At 31.7% G+C, this 26,559-nt stretch overlaps 1 protein-coding gene across 1 annotated transcript; it reads right to left on the bottom strand.

Annotated features, from left to right (window-relative positions):
• Positions 1-258: 258 nt before the first annotated feature.
• On the bottom strand, positions 259-8,357 carry LOC103573762 (uncharacterized). The gene is made up of 5 exons (XM_053741932.1): positions 8,271-8,357; positions 7,963-8,202; positions 5,466-5,660; positions 583-750; positions 259-503 (listed from the first exon to the last, which is right to left on the bottom strand). The coding sequence occupies exons 1-5, from the start codon at positions 8,307-8,309 to the stop codon at positions 312-314; spliced, it is 834 nt and encodes a 277-aa protein (XP_053597907.1). The 5' UTR covers positions 8,310-8,357; the 3' UTR covers positions 259-311.
• Positions 8,358-26,559: the final 18,202 nt, after the last annotated feature.

Below are 26,559 nucleotides of genomic sequence, written 5' to 3'. Positions count from 1 at the left end.
AAAACACTCGAGTATAATACTAACTCCGCATAATGTGTAGCATACTATTAAACTAATAAAATAATGTATCTACTTGATATTAGGTTCTAATTCTTCCTTAAGTATTATCGACATGCTAGTTTACATTTTTACCTATTTTGGTATAATTAAAAGAGTGTAAAAGTATTTTTGTGTGAGTTATATAGTCGAAAAGAAATCATTTGTAAAGCACCCTCAGCGCTTTCGCGAGGTGTGAAAAAATTACAAAAGAAGTGTTTCAACAATGTTTTATTTTCATTTGAAATAGTAAACATTACAATAATAAATAATTATTAAAGTTCATGAGTCTCATCTGTACACTTAGTTGAACCTTTTTCAATGTCCCATGCCAGATGAACCCCCAGTGCAAAATTATCCTTCGGTGAGTCTAAATAGATATTTAGCGAATATTCACCACACGGTATTGGTTCATTGAATGTGAGTTCTACTGACGAGAGTTTAAGAGGAAGAGTATAATTTGTCCCCTAAAAAATAAATGGAAATTATTGACTACCTAAGTTTTAATCTTCCGCAAAAAAGTAATGCTCATAATGATTTAAATACTTCTTGTATTGGGCAATCTTGGCCGTCCATAACAAGCAAATTTAAAATTTTCCAAACATTGGCTTCAGCAGACTTCTCGGGATATGAATTATCGCAGAGAGGTTTCATTTTATCACCGTCTTTTGATTCGTAAACAACGTCATCATCTGCGTACATCTTGGCTAAATACTATTGTTTACAAATAAATAGTTACAATAACGGTCACAATATGCTATTCCCCGTATGAAAAAACAATACATGGTTAAAATATATAAAATCATATATGTTCGCAAAAAAAAAATATGATATATTGTATTGTATATTTTATAAAAAATCACATAGAGATTTTGGCCGATTCAATATAAACTTACATACAGTGGTAAATATATATATTCCATATATACAACTTATGTGTTTTGTATATTAAGCTATATATACATCTACATTCACTTGATAATATATTGCATTGATGTATTTCCTTTTATATTCATAAAATATAAAATTTTTATATGAAATGAAATATATGGTAGCATATAATTTATATTATGTATGGTACAATATATTTTCTTTGTTATATTTAAGCATATATTTTATTTGGTGTATATATTTGTATATGGGTTTCCGCACGGAAAAATATAGATTCCAGCTAAATAGTATACAACCAACATATATTTTTAGCATTGTCGTATGTATGCTATTGTGCCGGCATATATATTCTTGAATATACCTTTTTCGGTGTGGGTATATATATTCACATCAAACTAACTAATTTTGAAAATTTTAACTGCAATTTAAACAGTATATCAGAATTGGAGATGATCATCAGAATTAGAAGGTTTTTTTTTCCGTAAATGATATAGATATAAATTTTTATATATGATCAGATTGTATTTTTCGCATACGATTGAAACATATATTTTTTTATGCACGATAAAAGTATAGCTTTCGTATATGACAAGAATATATATTTTATATTTGCTAAACATATACAGACTCGTATATATGAATACTTTGACCATATACGTTATTTTCATACGGGCCTGGTGTTAAGGTTATTGGTGTTAAAATAACGCTGGTAGCGGTGTTAAAATTTTTCCCGGTGTTTTATGGTCCATAAAAAAAGGTTATCATTTTTTTAAATTATTGTTTGCTGGCCCTGGCTTGGCTTTTGTTAAAGCACACTGTAAAAAATAAGGTACTGACATCAAACACCCTAAGAGTTGGACAAATTTCCTTTTCAGTGAAACCAAATTTGTTTGAACCAACGAAAACTAGTTTATCTCACGAAAATCATTTTTATTGAATGAAAATCTCTTTTCGATTATGGGAAATCGCTTACCCTGACGGTTTTAAATCAGCCTGGAAACACCCTGGGAGTGGAAACACGGTGGAATCACGGTGGATTCAGGGTGGGTTTGTGCCATTTTATCACCGTGAATACACGGTGGTTACATGGTGTTTCCACAATGGTAACACGGTGTGCCCACCCTAATTCCACGGTGTATTCACCGAAATTCCACAGTGTATCCACGGTGATTACGCGGTGTACGTGGAATCATGGTGGGTACACCGTGTAACCACCGTGGAATCACGGTGATAAAATGACAAAAAACCCACCGTGTCACCGCCGTAGATCCACCGTGATTCCATCGTGTTTCCGGGTTGTTTCCAGGGAGAATCAAAACCGCGAGGGTAAGCATTTATGTAAACATTTATAAAGCTTTTAAATTTGACCGTCATTAAACTAACATTTAGTTGAATAGTAACATATATTTTAATTAAACTTTGGATGTACTTTATTTAAAAATAAAAACTTGTTGGAGTAGCCTTTTCAATTTTCAGAAATTCAACTGAAATTCTTCACACGTTTGGTTTGACAACTTCACATGTTTCAATGAAACAAAAGTAGTTTCCTATAATACCGAACGTTTCGTGTCAACCAACAAGTTTCTTGACGACAGAATCCGGTGAGGTTGTAGAAATAATTTTATGCACTCACATCAAAACTGAAAAACATTAGACAAGAATATAAATATATTCGTTACAAAATATCAAAAAAATATTTGAATGAAAGTCATTATATTATCGATTCAATAGAAAAATTGATTTACAAAAAGAGGCACATATTCCCGACTATAATTTTTTTATGATTTGCCTGAAGTACCATAAGTGCCTCGTCAGGTTAATATAAGGTTGACCTTATTAGAGCAAAACTGACGAGTTCCTTATCAGGACCTATCAGGATATCGTTATTTTGAGGCTAAAAATTAAACAAAGTACAAAAGAATATTATATCAAAATCACGTCAGCCCAACGAGCTCGAAAACAGCGGGAAGTTTTGGGGCTAGCCCGCAGAGTCAACTTATAGACCAATTTTTTTTAATGAAAAAAGTTTTTGAGTTATATCAAATACTATAGAGTTAGTTTAAACGACTCGCTACCTTCATTAAAGAAACTCTTCGTTGGAGCAAAATATACTGTCAAACGTAGAGGGTGGTAGATTCAATCACTTGACGCGCTTGGCTGTATCCAAACGCACGGAGAACTTGAGCCAAACGAATCTGGTTTGACGTTAGAAATCATTTTTTACAGCGTAGAAGCTCCCTATTATAACTTTCCGTAGTGTTACACTCCCTTAATTTAACAAGATTCTCTTCTTAATGTTAACAATCTTGTCTCCCACTAGGTTGTTTCGCGTGACCATTCAAAAAAAAAAGTTTAGTGACCGGAGATTCAAATCTTTTCACCTGCACCTATACCATTGTAAAACACTAAATTTCTAACTTAAAAATGGTTTTAAAGTGAAACTTCTTTACGGAGGCTAAAATTGAATGATTTGAGGCGGGAAAAGGGAGGTAGCGCCAGAGGAGAACCATTGAGTGAAAGCTTAGAATAGGCGAGAAGGAGAATTGCTTGTATAGCAAGCCTCATATATTTTAAAGAGTGGAGAGAGTTGAGAAGAGTCGAGTAGAATAGGCGAGTGTAGTGCGCATACGTCGCAATTTAACCACGTTATTCATATATACATATATATATTAGACCGGTTCAAACAAATCGACTATTTTTTTTTTTTTTTTTTTTTTTTTTCAAAACCCGCAGTGAAATATCTTCCTAGTCATAAAAAAAGAAGCCTGTGAAAACGGGAGCTCTTAATATCAATTTTGAAAGGTCGCTCACCGTAAATTTCTATTTTACGATTAAATAACATGGAAAAAAAAAATTTTTTAACTTTGGAATTTTACAACTCATTTTGGAATTAGCATGCCAGGGTGAGAGATACATATTTTAAGACATTGAACGCCTTAAATAAATTGTCTCTTATGTTTTTTTTCTAAGTCTACTTTTTTAAAAGTTATTCGAGTTTAAAGTTCAACATGTAATCAATTTAATCTTTATTTCTTAAATTGTGGTATAATAATAAAACTCATCACCAATTTAATATAGTGGAAACCTAAAACATGCAAACTTCAATAAGACAATTTATAGATAAATTGAGAAAAATATAGATAAACCGAACTGGGAATCGAACCCAGACTATGTCGGTATCGCGCCGAGTGATCTACCAGTTGAACTATCCGGCACTATACTATATTCCGTTTAATTTGATCTATAACTTGATCATGTTTTTACGAGTTTGATGATGATGATGATCAACAACACATCATATTATTATTTTTATTATTATTATTATTTTTACTAATATTATCGTTATTTTTAATATTTCACTGCTGAAGAATCGATTATCTACAATTGTTTCATTTATTTTAACTTTACATTAAATAATGTAAAAAATACTATTGAGAAGGGCGGCTGAGGCAGCCGTTCGGCACGCGCGTGGCTCGGGCGATCACCAAAGTTAAGTAGCGTCGAGCATGATCACTACTTGGCTGGGTGACCGTTTAGCCACACGTCGGGTTCGAATGAAGGTCTCTGATCGCTAGGCGCGGGATGAAGATCCAGTGATCGGTAAAATGGGAATTTTATCGATCACTGGACCTTCACCCAAACCGAACTGTACTGGCTAGGTTTTCTCTGTGGTTTCCCTAGCCACTACACCTCCATTGCACAAAAGAGGTTGCAGGGCATCACCGTAATGATGCAGTACAGTATAAGCACAAGTCGGGCCACAGCCGCACAACGGAAGGCAGAGGAGGAAAAGTAAAGCAGTTTGCGATGTAAAGGCAAAAAGTGTAAAAAGCTGTTATTGCGGCTATATACTAGAAAACAATTAAAATTAAAAAAAAATTACTTTTGAGAAGTGTCCAAGTCGCACAAAAGCGTATGTCAAATTCAACACTCTTCAAGTGTTGCAAATAACATATGAGTGTGTTAAAACTGAAGGTTACGTTTTCGAGAATTTGGACACTCATGACGTGTTACTTTTAACATACACGAGTGTAACTTTTTCAAAACAAACGACGTACGTTGAAATAACATATAAATAAGTGTCAATCGATCGTTTTACACAAGAAAGTGACAACTTTGACGAATCCTTTTTTACTGTGTAGAGTTCTATTTTCAGAGATTTCTTCATATCCGATGCTATACTATCCGACAAGATCTAATTGCTAATATTATATATATTTATATTTATATTAATTTATTTATTTATTTAGACCGACTTAATTATTAAAAAAGTTTCACTTCTATTGTGACCTTATGTCTGTAAGGCTCACTCGTTTTTTTTTTTCTTCGCATATTACGAATTTGACCGCACAGGCCTGCGCGTATAAAACACAAGTATCGGTATGATGGAGGAGACAGCAAGATTTATTTTTATAACACCAGTTGGTTAACACCGCTACACCGTTTTGTTCATTTTAACATCGCAACGGTATTAAAATAAGTCGATTTTAATACCGTTTATTTTTTACGGTACACAGTTATTTAAAAAAAATTATTACTATTTTAAGGTCATTTCCTGCCTCCATTGTTTCCCAATATGTACCATATGTATCTTCGTCTTTATCGTAATGTGTATATAAATAACTGTTACCAGGCGTGACTATGTCAGTTCGTTCAATGTCTACAATATACTTATATTCTTGGTCTGTTTCATCTTTGGAAGTCCCTTCTTCCATGCAGTTAACCCCCGGGACCTGAAAAAATTTTTGGCTGTGAACTGAATTTTAAATTAGCCACCTAAATTTAAAAAACAGGAAAGGGAAAATTAGATATAAATCCCAGAAATAAAAAGTTTATAGATCATAAATAAATTGTTATATAACAAAATATACATGGTTATATATGGATCATTCCATTTCAATTCAACATTGCGACGGTGATCCTTTTCAATTTGTTCGATTTTTTTATATGTTTTCGTACATGTGGAAAGAAGTCTTGAGCTAAATTTTAAGCTCTTTATATCCACCCCTTCCGGAGTTATCATTTTTTCTTAAAAAGGATATAACTTTGACTATAGTTATGCTAACCTCACGTTATGGGGGGTCGTTTTGTTCGGTTTTTAACGCTTTTGCTGAAAAGAAACTCAAAATCGAAAACTAAAAAATTTGTAATGCTTTTTAGGTCATTTTAGTCAAAAAATTAGTTTTTCGTTCAATGGGACATTTTTAATTTTTTTCAAAAAAATTACCGAAATTGTATGTTGAAAAAAAAATTTTTTTTCAGCCATAACTTATGATGGGCATCAAATAACTTCTTAGAGAAGAAATTTAAAACCAATTTTTATTCTGTAAATTTAATTTACTTTCTTTTTGAAATCACGTAATTTCTCTAAGTAGTCTCAAAAAGCTATCTTATAGTGATATCAGATGTACTACCGATAATAACGTAGTACATTTGAGAGATATAAATGTGAATAATACGATGTAACGATTGATATATTTAAATTTTAATTTGAAAAGATACAATAAATTGCAGAAGTACTTAACTTACACATTTTCATGTAAAATAATATATTTCCCACTGAGAATTTTTAGAAAAAAGTGATGTTATGTATTGTGAGACTATCTGAAAATATTCTGCGATCTTAGAATAAAAATAATTCAAAGTAACATTAAAAAAATTGTTTTCTAATTTATTTTACTGAAAAAAATAATCGCTAGCTGCTAGCCGTATATGCTTCATATATGAACTGTATACGGCCATAAATGGCCATATATGTTTCATTTTTCATGTGTATATTTAGCTGCGATAGCAATATTTCTTCCCATAACGTTTTATTTCTAATTCTATAAATTTATGAATACAAGGATTTGAGTGTAGTGCTTTCATGAGTTTTGCGGTGGGGCTAAAAGTCAGCTTAAAAGTATGATAAACGAGTTTCAGTGTAGTGCTTAAACACATTGCGTTAAGACTCCAACATTGTTTATGAATATTCCTAATACCAAATCTTGCGATATCACTCAAATTTATAAGTGTGGGATTCATACTTTTTTTTACAATGTATAATTATAGCTCATTATGAGATTTTGAGCTTTCCGCTAAGAAAATTAAAAATTTTCAAATATTCGAGAAGTTATTGGTTTTGGTCCGATTTTCGAAAACCGAACTTCTATCGGATTTTGACGTTTTGAGGTTCTAGGAAGCTATTCTGACTAATTTTACAATGATGTCCGAGGGTATATGTATTAGGCTGCTTGAAATTAGGGGACTTTTTTTTTTTTTTATGAACATTGAAAAATCGAAAGGGTATCTTACAATATGGTGACAGTTGAAATTTGAGTTCTTAATATTGATACTTAGAAGTGGCTATTGACAATTTACTATTTTTCATTTAGTTACATGGGAAAAAATACATAACTTCCAAAAAATCTAGATATGAAAAATTTCTTTCTAAACATTTTGTAGTAACTTTACTGATCTTCAAAAAAGGTCTTGCATGATTTTTGCATAAATTCAACCATTCACAAGATATCCGACGTCAAAGTTTGATACAATTAGAAGACCTTTTTTCAGCTCGTTCTGAATTTAATACTATGTCAACGGATGAGAATTTAAAAATTCTCAATACAGTTTTTTGTAGGAAATTATTTTTCGAAAACAACGGCATACAAAAGTATTTCCAAGCTCGAAAACAATGGGAAGATTTGGGGCTGGCCCGCAGGGTCAACTGATAGATCGATTTTTTTCGGGTAAGAGCAGTACACAGAAAAAAAAATATCTTAAGTCAAGAAAATATTTTTGAAGACAAACGGTTTCGGGAACCAAGTCAAGATTTTCTTGAGCCAAGAGAATTTGTCTTGGTTAAAAAAAAGTAGTCTTGGTCGGAGAAGATTTCTACTTTATCTGAGAAAATTTAGGTCTCCAAAAAAATTTTCTTGAATCAAGAATATTTATCTTCAGTCGAGAATTTCTTTTTTTCTGTGTATATAAATTATGAAAGTGGTCAAAACAATTAGAATTATTTCTAAATTAATGATCAAGTATTTATTGACTTACAACAACTGTACTAGATTGAGAGACGCCCCCCTTTGCATTCATACCGTTTGCAGAAACGCTAGCAGATCCTTTGATATCTAGACGCCTCAGACATTCGCATGAAGGTAAATTTGCTTGTCCTTCAACTCCTACATTCGCTCCCTCACCAGATGCACTTGCCTCCATAGAGGCTCCTGTCTGAAGATTGCAATCCTCATTTAGATCGACTTGAGTACTCAGTTGTACACTCAATAGAGAAATCTAATCCGCATGTAAATAGAAAAAATCAGTTATTAATAGTATATTTTAATATTTAAATATTTTCTTACCTCCACATTTAATATTGCGATTATTGTTAAAGTTTTCATTTTTTTATTTATCGTCAGAAGTAGTGATAAGAACTATTGACACTAAAAATTACTACATACTTTGTTGGCACTGAAACTCGCTTGCCTCTTTATTGCTATCATTCGTGACATGCTACAATTAAAAAAATTATCGCTATCGATAATTGTCGCTTGCAAGTTTAGAGAATAATTATGAAAGTATCCAAGGATAAGCATAAAGAAAATTGATATTTTAAATAATGTTTAAACTCTTTGAGCTATTTCTAAGCTTACAGAGCTCCAAAACATCATTTATACGATTTTGAGACGTTTAAAATTTGATGGAAACCCGATTTTCGTAAATTGAACTAAAATCAATGAGTTTATTTTTACAATTTTTTGAACGAAATTTAATAAAATATTGAAAAATCAATAAGTGTACACCGCAATCGTTCATTTAATTTTTATTATCACTTTTATTTTATATCTTTTATTAATTTCTTGTTTATTATGAAGTTTTATTGAACTTTTGAATTATTTATTTCTTATTTCCAGTTTAACATTTTTTCATTAAATTTTTTTTTTAATATCCCGCCTTTTTGTCTTAGATCTCACTCTTTTTTTTCGAACCTACAATGTTACGCTAGTGCTGCTGCCAATGGTTGATGGAGAAAAAAAATAAAAAAGATAATAACAGTAAAAATAGTAATGGTAGCTCAATTATTCGTGAACACCCGTGTAAAATGAATCATACATGGCCATACATGGCCTTATATGGTTTATGCATGGTTGTGAATGACGGTATTAAAAAAGTTCCCGTGAAAAATAAATCATACATGGTCATGGATGGCCGCACATGGCTCATATATGAAGCATGTATGGCAATACATGACCTTGTATGGTTCATATATGGCCATGCACGACTGTATTAAAAAAGTTGGTATTTCCATGTATGGCCATACATGGTTCATGTATGGTCATGTATGATTAATTTTTTACGGATATATATATATATATATATATATATATATATATATATATATATATATATATATATATATATATATATATAAGAATTTAGCTAACTATTACAATTACTTATAAACAACATGTTGTAGCTAGTGATGCGGAATGACCGTCATTTTGAGTCTTGGTCACAAGACGGTCCGCTGACGGTCTTGTGACCGACGGACCTAAATGACGAGGCTATTCTATTGCGAAATGACCGTCATAAATTTTACGGTCAAAGTTCGTCATTTCGGACCGTCATCAAATTTTTGGTCACGAGTTCGGGCTTGGTCATGAATTTGGTCAGTCACAACCAGCTAGATGATTAGACGCAATATTTCTTGCAAATGATTGTGAAATTTAGTTTCCCTTCGTCTTCTTATCTCGTGGTATTTTTTAGAAAATGGTGGTTTCAAAATTTGAATTTGTCTAAAGGTAGAAAAGCGTTTGTAAGATATCGCGACAATTGTGACGGTCCGTCATTTCATGAACGGTCCGCTGACGGTCTCGTGACCATGATATAACGGTCAAAAAATGACCTGTCGGTCAGCCTCACATCACTAGTTGTAGTGTTAAAAAAATAGGAAATTTTTTTGATATTACTAACAGCATATTGATGATTATATTTTGCTTTTTCGAAAGTGATTTTATTCTTTGAACCTTACGTAGCACAACTAAACTTTGTTGAAACTGTCGGTCGTATAGCCTAGTTGTCAAAGCGTCGGTCTCTTGTAAGGAAGGTCCCGGGTTTGAATCCTACTAAAGCGGGTGCGGTCATTAATAAGTCCAACGTTTTTTCTCTGAATTAAAAATTTCCATTTCGATAAGGAATTCAATTATTTGCAAAGCTGATAATCTCTGCATCGCCAAAATAATTTAAAAAAAAAAAAGTTTTTTTTTAATTTAGTTAAAATTTCTATACATTGTCATATTAAGTCATATATGACCGTATCAAGCTATGCATAAACATACATGACCATGTATGGTCATATATGGCCATAGATGATCGTATATGGCCATACATGGTCATATATCGCCATGTCTGGCCAATTTTCATACATTGCCATGCATGGAGCATTCATACATGGCCATGTATGATTCATTTTTCACGGGCACGGAAAAAAATTAATCGTGAACAGTACAATATAGTATACTAACTGTCACGATAATCGTTTAGCTATTTGGAGGTTAGTACGAGTATTGATACGTATAGCGCTGACAGAAATACGGATCGTGAATGGGACTAGAATGAATAGCAACAATAGCTCTACAGATCGCTCTATTTACGATACGCAAATCATTATCTGGTCGATCGTTCAAATCACAATATTTTTTTCTCCGTGAACTATCGGATTTAAGCTTTTTATTGATTAAAAATAAACAAATAAGATACTAAGCAGTGAGTCGCAAAAGAGTTCTTGAGATGAAAAATACAAAGCTGATAAAAAAACCATTAGGTTGATTAATTATATGTATCAAGACTGATCGTATTGACGAACTTTCATACAGATTATCTCGCAGAACAGATTTCTTGGATTAACTACTTTAGTATAATTACATCAAGTAATAAGTCAACTTAATACTCAGTTGTAATTGTTCCTTGATAATCTGTCGAACGAGTGGATTCAAGTTACCGTAAATCACCGTATTTTTCTGTGAAATACCGTATTGCTACGCAAATTTGCCTTGTTTTACGGTATTTTAGGCAATTTACCGCAAAAGTGATACAGCACTTTACATTAAAATGCTGTAATTTTGCAGTAAATCCGCTCATTCACGATAGAATACCGCAATTTTACCTTACAGTACCCCTGGAATTCCCACAAATTTACGGTAAATTACTGTGCTGTTGCAATAAAATACCGCAACTTACCGTGAAATTCTGCAGTTTATGGTAACTCGTCCAAACCGTAAATTATGGTAATTCACAATTTACGGTAAATACCATAATTTATCTTAATTCAGATCCACCATGGCTTTTATCCCTATATATAATTAAGCCCACCTTAGCACAGTTAAAAAAGTGTAGAAATGATTTAGTGCAACCAAAATAATCATACAAGATAAACCGTTAGTAAATCACCCTCACCGTTTTCGCACTTAAGGATGTTCTCACCAAGCAGTCGCGCTCAATTTTAAAGACCATTCTCTCTATGTTAAGTACTATTATTATAATGAAAACTGGTTGAGGTACAGTGCACTTTTTCGCTTGTTCTCACATGCACAGAAGTCCAAAAATATTCTCATTGTGTCGATTCTCCGATCTGGCAACGTGGTTTTCTTTTCTTTGTTTATTCTTATATGGAGACGCGTGTCGTAGAATTTAAATGTTTTGAAAAATTTTTAGAGGTTACTTTTATATTGGTAATTTTAAATAAATATTTATTAAAAAAAAAAAATTGGTGCTCAAATAACCAAAGCCTTAACAAGTATATGTGAGGCTAAAAACAAAAAAAAAAAAAAAAAAAAAACAAAAAGAAATTCATGAAACAGCTCAACGTGAAATTCCAGATTTCAAACTTCCCGCTCAGTGTAACGTTGCCAAGTCGCTACCTCTCACAATTCAAGCAACGACAGAAATTTCGAAAGCTATTAAAAGTAGCTAACTTTTTGCATTTCTTACAACAAAATAAAAACCACTTGTTTTTCTTATTTTTACAGAAACGTGTTCGTTAGATCTTCAATTGATGATTTTCAGTTTTTTAAAAGAAGGGTGAGAAAATTTTTATTTTTATTTATGAAAACGTATGCTATAACACTGATCGGGGTAGGGTTCACATGTTAAATATGAAAATTTAAATAGTCAATAATTACAAATTTAGCCCCGCAAGGGCTATTTTGCAAAATTTTTATACATAAAAGATAATTAAAAGTATGTGTATTCAAAATTTCAGGAAGGTTGTCAGAAAAGTGATTTCGGTGGGAACGTCCTTAAGGTGTTCAATATAAATTCAATGATGAATGGTTGAATTATAACAATATTTCCCGCCAATAGAAAGTTCATTTCAATCTTGCGTAATGTAATTTAACATACTGTCCAATGTACCCCTACGAAACATTGTTTGTTAATTCCTTTATTTTACCTCGAATCGATTAGTTTATATGCTGTTCATTTTCACTATGGATTTTATTTGACTTTCTATGGGAACCAATGTTAGCTGTCCATGGTCTTTGTCCACCTTATAGGAAATATATTCATGGATATCTATAGTTTTCTATGGATTTCTATGGGTCCCAAAGAGTTTAAATTTGTTCTTATCAATTCTAATGGGTTTTTCCTAAGAACTCCTATGGGACTCCATTCATAGAAAAATCCATAAAAATTCATGGTCTTTGCTCACCTAATGAAAAATAACTTCATAGATTTCTATAGACTTCTACGGATTTCTATGGATCTTTAAGTTTCAATATGTTCTTGTAAATTATAATTGATTTTTCCTAAGAACTCCTATGGGGTCCCATCTGGCGTATTTGATAGTCTTAGTGCTTATTGATTTTTTCAACCGTCTTTGATTTCTTTTTTTTTGTTTGGTTACATAGGTACTATTTTTCATTATGCCTCAAGATATTAATTTAAAAAATATTGACGTAAATAAATGCGTGGTATAGAACGTGTATTATGGGTGATCACGTATGAGGTACATTAGCTGAGTTTCAAAACCGAATAGAAAGATAATATAAACATGTATATATATATATATCCTGAAAGTACTGAGACAGTCATGCAGATGCCACAAAGTTTTCTCGTAAATCCTCTGTGATGGTAGAATAATATCTAGGATAACACAACAGTAGTTACATTCCACAGGCTCATACACTTATGTGAACACACTGTACTATCTATTTACATACATACTCTCATATGCGCACCGTAGAATATCATATCAAGCCTTGCATTACGTGCACTTTTACGCTCTTTCACGTGTACTTGTATTTTATCTCACGTCCTTTGTAACAAATGTTGATTCTTTTCATATTTTTTGAAAATTATCGTTCCCTTTTATGTATAAATTTTACCACGTCTTTTTGAATTATCATTGCCGCAAATTACAATCAAAAATACTGAGTTAATCAAAAGAAAATAATAATAACAATGAAAAAAGTATGCAGTTAAAGTAAATCAAATAATGGTTTAGAAAAAGAAAACAGAGTAAGTTCTGTGAATATTCCTGAGGGTTAAATGTTCCTAGCTCTTTGCACAGTAGATGCATAATGCAGTAGACTGATGACTGACAATATCATCTCCTCTCTTTACTGTTATATATACATAACTACTGTATGTTGACTCAATTTCAGTATTTTAATGAATGCATTTATCACCATGGTGTTTAAATTGCATCCACTAGTTTTACATCCTCTTCGTTTCTTATTATTCTTTGTCTTTAATTTCACCCTTTGTTCACAATTTTGTACATTTATACAAAAGATGAATGCTTATTTTAGAGTGTCTATCTGTGTATTCATGTTTTGTTAGGGCGCATAGCGGGGGCTCTATCTATTTAAGCCTGTAAAATACAATTTTGTTGAACATGTCCAGATATATGTTTGTAGACATCATTTGTTGCGGTTTTTACGAGTGGCAATAAAAATTATAATCCGAATATAATTATGATAATGTCATAGGTATCTTTGGTTCAAAAGTATTGTTTGAAAAAATTAGCGTGTTAATGCTTCTCATAATGTATAGGCTTAAATGCTGACTCTGAATAAGCCAGGTTATAATCGTTTAACCCATGGAATGAAAGTAATAGCCGGTATTTTGAAGAGCACCCTTGTTATTGGAGTAACGGCTGAATCATATCTAGAACAGTAGAATTAAAAGTAATCGTAATGTTTATTTTGAATTTATTGTTCACTTTTGAATTCAACCGGAGCTCTTAATCTTCAATGGTCTCATGAGGTCCAGAAGACCCCATACAAATTCAAAGCTCAAATATTGATTACTTTTATTACTGTGAGGAAAAAAATAATTCCGATCTACGAAAAAGTCACAGCGATCAGATTTTCTAAAAATTTGATTTACGATACTTTAAACAGATTTTCGATGATTAGGGTAGATCTCAAAGTTGCTAGGATTTTTTACTTCAAGGGGTCTATGACGATTTTTGGAAGTAATCAGGGGAATCCGGTAACCTCTGTAACCCTAATAAGAAAAATTGATTTTTACAACTTGACAATGTGCTTAAATCTGCATAAATCTCAATTAATCTTCATTGATATCATCGTAAAATCATCGAATATCTGCTGAAATAATTAGAAGATTTATTAAGATCTATATCAAATTTAAATCTATGGTGACCTACAGTAGACCTATGATGATCTACTGTCGATCAACGGATATCTATGAAATATCTTCAACAAAGATCTTCAGTTAACTACAGAGATCAAAGTAGATCTTATAAGAAAAATTGAAGTTATTAACTTGTCGATCTACATAAATCTAAGTAAAAATGTATTCGTATTATTTTTAAATCTTTGTCCATCTACTGAGCTCAGTAGAGATATGTTGAGATCACTATACATCTAAAATTATTAAAGATTCAAGATCATTAAAGATCTTCATAAATGACTATAGATTTAGACCCAAAATCATTAATGATTTGCCGGAAAACTTAATGATCTTCTAAGATCTATCTTAAATTTTAGATCTACGTATATCTCAAGTAGTAGATTTGCATAAATCTTAATTATTTTTCCCCGGATGCAGTTGATTAAAGACTGTAGAGTTCTACAAATCCCTTGCGACCGTTAAAATTTGTGTAGGAAGTGCACTCGTTGAGCCTTAATCAAAGATTTCAGCAGTTTGGTACTATACAGAAATGAAACTATGAAGTTTATTAAATATATAAATCCATGTAGTATACACCGTCTGACGGAATGAAAAGTCGTCACGAGCTGAGGACGCTCACTGAACTATAAATTTTCTTTCCAACACTTTTAAATTAATTATGCAATTTTATTTAAAATGCGCGCATGCTCCAAATTGTCTCTATAGACACTTTAACTATATTTGTAATCAACTTTCGGTTAGAAAAATTAATTAAATCCAATAGTGATAATAGTCGGTTGAACACTGACGCTAGATAGTGATCATGTAAATGATTATATGCAGGATACTCCACGAGCAGGCGGACAATTGCATCGGTTTTACAGTCGGGGAATTTGTTGACGTGATAAAATTTGAATGTACACCACTCACTAGTATACAGAAGTAAAATTTATTCGCGATTCTGAATTATATAAAACTTCTATTGCATCAAAGTCGACGGGATTGTTTAAGTAGAGGTTTCTTTGACCACTGACAGGCTTAGGTGATTAAAGATACAAATGACCTGCGTTAAAAGCTTTTTTGAGATCCTACTCTATTAAGAGCGCTTTGTACTACGGTAGAAAGTACGGTCGGTAGACTTTTCACGTATTTAAATCGGGCGTCGCGTGTATCCCCGAAGTGGGTGAGAAAACCGCTCCACAAGGAGTCAGCATCGAAAAGAACCACCTTCAAAACCGTCGACTCTGTTACATTAATTGAAATCAAGTGTTGCAGGGAAGTGACTAATTCTGTATCATTTTTAAGACTATACTCAGTAAATACAGCAAACAGTTTTTATGCATATCAGTCTGTCTGTTCCTGTTTTGATATGTTCTACTTAAACGATTCTTCGAAAGTCTGCATTCGTTAAATAAGAGCATTTTTATGTCCTACCCAACTGCTATACCCTACCAAAACATCCAAGTGAGATCACATGGGATCACATAGGAATCCATATAAAAAAGTATGGATTTATGTAAGAATCCATCTGAATGAATAAAAGAGTGTATCGATTTATATAAGACTCCATGTACACGCAGAAATTATTCTTGTTTGGAATACTATGGTGTCATAGTAGTACTGGACCACGTTAGCCACCTATCGGAAATTGAAATAAACAGAAATGGCTATGACCATAGTAAAATATCCAATGGTTTCAATAATTTGTGATATTATCGTTGTCGGTTTTACTATGGACATAGTAATTTTTGCATATATTTATTTAAATTTTCGACAGGGGGCCAACGTGGTCCAGCACTACTATGACACCATAGCATTCCTAACAAGAATAATTTCTCCACATGTAGGAAATTGTGGGTAACTGGGTTTCCATATGGAAATTCATGTAGGAAGCCATCTGTAATCCATCCGAAAACGCCATGTGGGAACCCACATAGAAATCTAGGCTGGAATTCCATATGGTTTATTTGATAGAGTCATCACTCAATAGAGTCAACCAGAGGTGACCTTCTAAACACATTTCTAATGAATAGATAGACAATCGATGTATTGGTAAGCCAACTACCACCTTGAAAAATCAGTTTAAGTTTTTTCTATTTCGTCTAGAATGTAAATTGCTAAGATCGTAGCTACTATTCAGTAGAACTGGCTTCGATATGCTGTCAAATGATTTGGAAATGGAATAGACAATCTGATTTAGCAATAAGTACGATTAATCGAATGAAGCTACCATAGTTAACATTTCATTCAACGCATTAAGTTTGGCAAGACCATTAAATCTCTAAGAGACAATCGAGTCACTGTAGTGATGTTTTAATTTACTTTGCAGCTCTGGTTCACAATAATGAAATTCTTAGTCTTTGTCATGTTAATTATTAGCTTATTTATATAACAGTATTGATAACGCAGCTTTAAGATTTTTTATAGGTCCAACGATGAATTGGCTATCAGGATTATTCCATAATTTGCTTAAATCCAATTCATCAGTAATAATTTCAGCAGCTTTAATCCACTTCTTCAGTAGTCTCCATATCACGCTTGTGAATAGTTTTACTTTGTGATTCACAAAGGCACTCCCTCTACAATTCAGTGGGTCATCTTTGCTTTCTTTTTTATGGATTAAACAGACTATCCGATTAAACCAATCTGCTGATATAACTGTCTGTTCTGATGCTTTGTTTAACAAATAAAGAAAGAAAAATCTTTAACTTTGAAGTAGTGCTTTGAAAAACTCATTTTTCATTCCGTCTGATCCCGATGACTTGCTTATTTTACATTATATCAATGTCATATCCAGTTCTGATATAAAACCAGAATCTAGATCAGGGCATAAATCTCTATAGAATATAGTATCGTCATTTTATCCACTCGGGATCATCTCGTCGTAGCAATTTTTCTAGTCTGGTATAGGGATAAGAAAGAGTTCCACTTTTTTTACTTCATCGTGCCAATTGCTTCCAAAATTCAGTTATGTTACTTGTATTCGATAAATAATTCAGGTCACACTCAAGCTGGCGTCTTTAAACTTGATCAGTACTTTATATTTTTTTTTTTTTTTTGGTAGTTACAAATTTTTGGTGTTTCTCTCATTGGAAACATTTTATCTGACAATCATTGAGTAGATTATCAACTTTAGTATTTTCTTTTTCATCTTCTCGCTACGAAAATTGTGAATTTTCAAAAAAGAATGGCGAAAGCTGCAGCTATCTTTTCCGACCACAGCATATGTAATCCGTATGCATTTACATTGACGAGCGACTATACGTGGGTAGTTACGTTTGTGTAAGATAGGCTTAGCTTTCTCCGATACAGCCCTAGATCCATCTCATCAATGTCACTTGTTAAATTGGCTTATTAGCATATAACAATATTATCACAGTACAGTGATAACAGCTACCAAAACTACGGCAATTAATTGTTGCACTTTAAATTCTAAATGTAAATATCGCTAAGTTCTATATTTACGCTAAAATAATGACTTGACTAATTCTTTTTAGTACCTCTACTTGATCGTAATAGCACTATCATACTTTAATAGCCTTATCGATAAAACGAAATCGATTATTCATAAGAGTAAATTTATGCGCACTTCTAAAGGTTGGAGCATTGATCAAAACGCGTCCATTTTATGGTGGCAACGTGATTGAAGCATCCCACGCTAATGAACTCACATATTCAAATTGACACAATACATTCAAAATATCAATACTGAGAACTGTAATTATTCATTACGATTAAAAAAATAAGGAGTGTCAATTGGAACTTTATGGTTTTTAAACTAAAAATTTTTTATGTATAAAAAAAAATTTCTTTTGAAATTTTTATGAGGCCTTTTATTAAACTGCTACCTTTCCAGTAAATAAATATAACATTTTCAACAAGTTACAATAAATTATAGATACTTTTGATGTATGAGAAAAAAGTTAGCACATATATTTTCTATACGTCAATTGCATACTTGGATTTTATGATCTTCAAGTGCTGCTGGATATGTATATCATTCAGCATTTTTGATAACTTTTCTTTGTCGAGAACTATACTTATACTTATATACGTATATATACGTATAAAAAGAAAAAAATATAAAAGAGAGACAGAGATAAAGATATTGCGATATAACCGGAGAGACAATTTCATCGAGATTCCGGTACTCTTTGCCAGGAAGCCACCGAGCGAAACCAGGACGTTCCAAAGGACCTGACGGAAATTTCATCGCAATGAGAAAATAGAATTTCGTAGCATACTGAACGGTTCATGCGGAAATTGCCGATAACTAGCAAGTTTTTATAAAATATTTTTTTTTTTTTTTTTTTTTTTATTCATTGAATATTATTATTTATTTTCCCTAGTAATGAATTTCAACAACTCTGAATTATTTTAATGAAGACTTGACGTTTATATTCATTTATATATATTTCGGTAAAAAATTGTATACATAAATATATATTTGGTTGTTTCAGAAAAAAAAAAAAAAAAAAAAAAAAAAAAAAAAAAAAGTTTTTCTTCTCGGAAACAGGTTCAAAAGCTTCATTCGGATATAAAAATACGCATGTGAAAATTAGAGCTCATCAACATTAAGAGATTTCGTATCGCACTTTTCTATTTTCCATAAAAGAAATATTGAAAAAATTTTCTTTGCGTCTTCTGATTTTAGTAACTAGCTAACAACGTCTTGTAGACAAAATATCCAGACATGATCTTTGAGGAAATTGAATGCTCTACAAAAAAAGTCTCTTAACATTGTTTAATAAATCCATCTGTTCAAAAGTTATTTGAACTTGAAGTTAAATTAATCTTAATGTTGATATTAAGAGCTCTAATTTCGACAGGCTTATTTTTATATTCAAGTGAAACTTATGAACCTGTTTCAGAAAAAAAAAAATTTTTTTTTAAATACTCTAATATACACTGTCGACTACCCATTATAAGCCTATCTGCAAAAGACCTCTTTCCTTTAATCAACAGTTATTGAGTCTAAACAGCCTCCCCTACTTAACCTTCGTTTCGAGTTTCGTACCAAACTGCTCGCTATAAGCCTCTGTTAAAATTGACAAAATTATAAAATAAGAATACGAAAAAAAAGATAAATTAATGATGGAAATTTACTATGTTTCCCGGAGAATAATTGAATCAATATTAAATAAAATGTAATTTAGTAATTATTACTGTATTCGTAAATTACATTTAACTCTTCTGTTACAGTTAAAAAGTTATGGTCATCAATAAAATTGTTATTTTTACTGTAATTAATTCCGTTATCATTATAATTATTATTAGTGTAAAATGATAAGTATTTACTTTCAGACTGTAAGTACTAGAAAAATCGGGATAGTGGCACAAGTAGCAAACTGTAAATATTACTTTTTAAATCATATAAAATAAAACAAGCTTATAACGGGTAGTTGAGAACAAAACTAAACGCACGATAATGGGAACACCGAAATTTGAAGTGAAGTTCCTCCTACGTCACCTAAATCAGACTTTTGACAAGATAATTAAATATATATGTTTGGTGACAATGGTATTCAATCCTCATCTTGGAACCTTTAATATTCGCTTATTGGTACATCAACGTACTATTAGCACATTAACGTGTATAATAGAGCGAGAAAGTGAATAGGACTGTATTGCGTTGACAGTCTAACTCTCTTGTTTTCTGTTCACTATCCAAAAACGTATTGTTCGTCCACTTTACTGTATATTATTTTTTTCTTCATATTTTGTTTGGGTTTTTACTATTGTTTCTTTACATCAAATTCTCATTTCTGATAGTGAATATTTTTTATAACCTTTTATAACTTTCTTCCGGAAGAAACAGAAGAATCGGTTCACTTAATCGGAGTACTCGGTCGATTGATTTTCCGTAAGTGATTTTACGCACGAATAAACGAATACCTGTATCGTTTTTTTAAGCGAAACCTCGAAACAAAACATTCTTATTTATGTTTCAAACATTTAACTTTATCGGTTATAAATAATTTTATAAATATTTTGATATTCAAAAAGGTTAGTTCGTAACTTCATAATTTTTTCTTGTTTAATAACGGGTTTCGTTATTAATAATCATAAATATTTATTTATTGATGTCTCGTTAATTTATTTTTGTAGAGTAAAATAAAATTGAACGTCAATTTTGAATCAATTATGCCGACATTGGTTGCCGATGAAAACTGTATTTGATACTCGATAATTTTGTTTTCAATAAATAATAAATTCGGGTTTCTTTACGACCTTTGATATCAATATTTCCGTGAAAGATGAAATTCAAAAACCGAAAAAAAAAATAGTTATCAATTTTAGTACACATATTTTTTTTATATTACGCATTTATAATTATACATAACTTTCATTGATTGATCATGACCTTAAAAGAGATTTATGCGTAATTTAATATGATTACGGAAAAGTACATGTCTATGGAATATAACATAATTGGTTCGATATGTAACTCTATACAAATGCAAAGAATAATAAATAATATTTTATAATTAATTATAGTTTTCGTTATTCATAAGTTATATCCATTGTCTTCATGAGTTTATCAATAGTTTAGTTTCCCGTAATTGGTCATAATTATAAGAGGTGTTTGAATCGTGTTTGAACCGAATCGATTATTACTATTCAATTTAAAGCTCGAATCGTTCGATTATTCGTAACTTATTATTTGATTTGAAACTGATCACCTTTCAAACATTCAATTTTTATTCAATAGAGAGCCTAATTTTCCTAAGTAATGAAAAGTAATTGTTTCGTAGATTCATATCCGAGCTCTATTTACCTCGAACAAAAATTTAAACCATCGAAAAAAATGTTACGCTTTAAATTATTGTAAAAGGGCATGTTAGAACTATTCGTTAATTTTTTTAATTTTGAAACCTTACGAATTAATTGTTAAGTTTCGACTTATTCGAAAACTTTCGAATAATTGCGAACTAATAGAATAATTCTAAAAATTCACATTATTCGATTTGAAGATTGCAAATGAAGAAAGAGAAACCAACTTAAATTAATCGGATCGTTATTAATTAATACTATTATAGCATATGAAATATCACGGAAGAAATTGTGATTTTTCTGACCCCAATATTATAATAAAACATTCTAGGAGCGAGCACTCTAATATATATACAGAAAAAAAGGATTTCTTAGCGTAAGAAAAATTTTGCATTATAAAATGAAAACAAAAATTTTTTTGAAACTAGAAGAAAATTTTTTGCGTCAAGAAATTTTTTTTTGCCTCAAGAAAATCTTTCCTTGTCCCGAGAAAATATTCGTTTTCAATTTACAATGCGAAAAATTTCTTGTAGCAAGTAAACATTTTCTTGGGACAAGTAAAAATGTTTTGCGCCAGGAAATCCGTTATTTTTGTGTAGTATAGGTTACTACTGATAACTTAACATTTTAGTAAGCATTGACGACTGTAATCGGCGGTACTACACGTGTGGCTGAGTTTATTTCAAGTTCCCTAACATTTCTTTACTTCAACTTGTAGTAAGCTCAACACAGTTGTTGTTGTAAGAGCTACAGAGTTTTTCTGTATGACTATAACCTTGAGAATAATCAAGACAATAAACATTAGGACTCATCGAAAATTGATAAGATGGATCAGTCTAGTGATCACAGTGGAAGGATTTTGTAACAAACGATCGAGAGTCTGTGACTTGTCACGGGTAAATTTTAAAAATTGTTTTCTGCCAATTTACCATCTTGAACGATGTAATGAATCGTGATGGGTTTTCTAAGATTTGATTGCATTCTAATTTGAATTTTTTTATTTTTCTTTCAAATATTAAGTATTTACTATTCTTAAACAAATTGATCTATCAAGAATTGTGCCAATCACACCATAAAATATATATGGGTTATTGTAAAATAAAGTTGCAGTATGGGTAAAGAAAATAGAAGCAACAATTTCTATGCTTATGCGACGAAATAGATGGTATAGACCACGATAAGAATCGTTTGTATACGTTATTGGAACCATTTCTTTAGTTTTTCTATAACCCTAAAATTTATTGGATCTGTTTCTATACTTTTCTCTCCGCTGAGTCTAAATTAAAGCTTATTGTATAAGCTTCAAGACACATCTGTCAGTGTTGGCTTATGAAGTGTCATTCCGAAATTGCTAAGAAATAAATCCTTGAAAGAAAGTTTTTTTATTATCTTTGAAGCTTACAAAGCCATAAAAAAAGTTGAAAACATAATTTAGAAAGTTCGAAACCGGAAATGGAAGTTCGTCATGTGATCTCCGACTGAGACTTTCGTTGAATAGCAAACGTATGGTTTGGCGGCCTGAGCCAAAGGTCAAAGTTGACATCCTACGAAATCTGAATCGTAAGTTTCTAACTGATCGAGAAGACTCATTTAATGTTCAAAAGCCTCTGTTATAAACAATATTAATTTAGACTTATAGGGTATTTTTAAAGTTTCTAAAATTCCTTAATACATTGGATGTAAAAGCCATCCCACATTTGCTGGTGAAAATGTAATCCCAATCTCTCCAATCTCTAGAAAAGTATGACTCTATCGTTATCGCAATCGAAGCTTTTAATGGCAGACTCGCATCTTGTAAGAAATTACGACCATTTGCAACCAACTCTTTCTCGAACCGATCCGTGAAAATATCTAAGCTCATCTAAGTCTAGCTGATTGAACAATTACAATATAAAATAACCACAATGAACCTTTTGCATGACAATAAACTCCACCAGTGAATAGTTCCTGGTTGATTACAAAACGTAAGGAATGATTATTCTCATAAGTAATGAATGATAAATGTCTTAATCGGTAGTAGTTCAAGGACCAATGAAGTTTAATTTAAGAGTGTAATCTGAACTTTAATTATCTGTTTTACTTTTCATTTTTGTGAAAGAATTTTTTTATATATTTCTGTTGCACTTATGCACATTAGCGACCAATTCTTCAGCAGCAATTTCCTTAGATCGAATTTTTATACGTGATCTCCATTTGTCAAGCCAACCTTTGCTTTGTTCTGAATCACAGGTCCAAGTATTGATGTACTGATTCCACGACTTTGGCAGGATTATATTCACAAAATTTTAATTTCTCGGCCGAACCGAACAACAATCACTGAAATCGACGGATTGAACTTAGCTTAGGTTAGGTTAGACTCAATAAAATTTATTAGAAAACCACTGCAAATGGTCACGGTTTGTATAAAGCAAAGATCCAAACCCGTATTTAAATAAATAATTAACTGTGAGTCACTGTATCAACTTACTTCATAGAATTTAGACAAAGCTTAAAAGAACTCATCATAATCTACTATTCCTCAGATTACCATGAACATGGATTAAAAGAAAATGATGAAGATACAGAGAGTGCGTAGCACTAGCAACTTATGTACTTGTTATACACTAACTGAGAGTAAATTATCAAAATGTAGATAGATCACTTGGATTAATCTAGTTCATGAACCTTCTACGAGATCCTAAATTGACGAAGTTCAGTTCCGGAGGTACCTAAGATATCCTTTAGATATGGCACTACTTTGATTTCCTGGCTCATACACTTTCCCTTGATCACCGGTAACGAGCCAATCGGCCACTAATAAATTTACTATGACAGAGTATGTGACAGACGTGAATGACGATGACGACAGAGAGATAAAGTCAATTACTAGGCTGCAAATAAGGCCTGGACAATTTGCATTGTCTCGATATATAAACAGCCTTATCTAGATCTTGATTCGGCTGTTTCATGTATTTTCGATATCGACCGTTTCAATCACAAAAACATCTGAATAATTTCGGGTGTTTATCGATTCCTTACGAGACCTTCCTATTCATACATTTTTCATTTGAAATTCACCACAGTTTGTAATCAATATGATGCACAAGACATAAGGGAAATGTTTAGGACATATCAAATATTATTCATGTAAGCATTCAAGGATACTGAGAAGTGACCTATCTCTAGTAGTTACATATACGTCATGTGTAATGATCTACTGTACAATAGCAGATTTGGTATTGCAAGCACATACTTGTTGTGCACAATTACAGTGAGTAACTTTAATGAAACAGTCAACTACTCCCGAATATGTTCTGTTATCAGTTGAGTAACAAATTTCATTTGATACACCTCGTAATCCCTTCGAATATACTGTTAATACGGATTTATAATATTTTGAAACCCTAAAATACAAACATATATTTATGTCATTGTTGACAATGCTTTAATCCTCATAACTCTTTAAAGTATTCTACAAATTTATCCTAAAACTCTTCAGCAGTATTAATTAAAGCTGTTGTGACTTCATTAAAACTAAGCATTGTGCACGCAATGATCAAAAGTTTGTAATTGTTAAACAAGTCTGAACGTAGCATTCCTTTTACTGCTGGCAGTGAATAGTAGACAGCCCACACCCTTAACTCGAATACTTCCTAATGTATTATTTCCGTGGTTAAATAAGTCATTTAATGCATAACTTTCGTAGCCTCTTCATTTTCTGACATCAAAAGGAAGAAAAAAATAATATACCGATTTTTTTTTAATTTTAATGCTGTAGTACTATCAGTATTCCAGCTAAAAGAAATTTTTTAAGAAACTATTGTTCAACTAATATCTTTAAATAGATTTATTAAAAGGGGGACATATCTGAATGCATACGAATAGAATTGAGGAATTATCCGGAAACAATTTAGAAAATAAAGTGACCAGTTTAAAAAAAATTCGATTTAGCAAAATACAGCCAGATCTGATCAGTTTGAACCGTATTTAGTCAGATCTTAAATTTGCACCAAATCATATCTGGAAAAATTTCAGATCTGAATATAAATGAAAATTTGTTTTCTTTATAATTGTTCAGATATTTTCATGTGCATTCAGATATGGTCGGATATAATCAGATTTTTAACTATATCTGTCCAGATCTGAAGATATGTGAAGAGATCTGAACGATTATCGAGAAAAAATTTGTGCAGACATAAGTAGATTCGAGAGTTTTCCAATTATGGTCTAATGCGAAATGAAGATCTGAATAAAAATAAATTGATCTAATCAGATTTGGCTGTATTTTGCCAAATCTAAGTTTCTTTACCACTAGTCAGAAAACAACGTTGCACAGCGTTGAGAAAGTTATTACGTTTAAAAGAGTAAAGAACATGATTTAGATCGATATAGATCTATGTAAATCGAATTTGATCCATTTCATAGATCCTAGTGCTTTTACGTAGATTACCGTAGATTGTTATCTATTGATCAAAGTAGATCTACGTTGATGTCCTTAGATCTCTATAGATCTTAAAAGTTCATACGTACGCACCTACGTAGTCGATCCTCGTCAATCTTTATAGATCTGATTTTATGAGTTTTTAAGATCCATATAGATCTACATTGATTTCCGAGGATCTTAAAAGTTCATGCATGCAAATCCACATAGATCTCTATAGATCTAAAAAGTTTTATAGGTAAATCAATGCAGATCTCTATAAGTCTAAGAAGATCTGCCTTGAACTTTATAGATCTCCATAGATCTTAAAAGTTATTATACATAAATCTATGTAGATCTTTATAGATCTAAGTAGATCAACGTTAATCTTTATAGATCTAATTCAATGTTTTTAGATCTATGTAGATTCAAACTGTTCTTCTTCTGATAGACATTCAAAATTTATTATACGGGTCATATTTCCAATCTGAGTCATATTAAAGACAGAATCGTTAAGAAGCTTTAGAAGCAGCAGCTTACGGTGCAATATTCAAAGAAGCTTGATTCTATAACAGTTCATTAGCACTTGAACCCATGTAATTATTATCTCCATCGCTGTCATCGCTATTGTTCCTCCTACTACTATCAATATCAGAGCCTTCGTCATTGTTTTTACTGCTAATATAACTTTTAACATCATAATGATTATCAAATTTGTTGTCACTCCTCTCTATTCCTTTTATGATTGATATTTTCATTGACACGTTCATTGTTAAATCTCGTCATTTCAAATTGATTACCTTTTAAATTATCAAGTAGCATAGGTTTATCTGTAATATTCC

The sequence above is a fragment of the Microplitis demolitor genome, chromosome 9 (assembly GCF_026212275.2).
Source record: "Microplitis demolitor isolate Queensland-Clemson2020A chromosome 9, iyMicDemo2.1a, whole genome shotgun sequence".
NCBI lineage: Eukaryota > Metazoa > Arthropoda > Insecta > Hymenoptera > Braconidae > Microplitis > Microplitis demolitor.
This window is presented reverse-complemented; position numbering and strand designations above follow the sequence as displayed.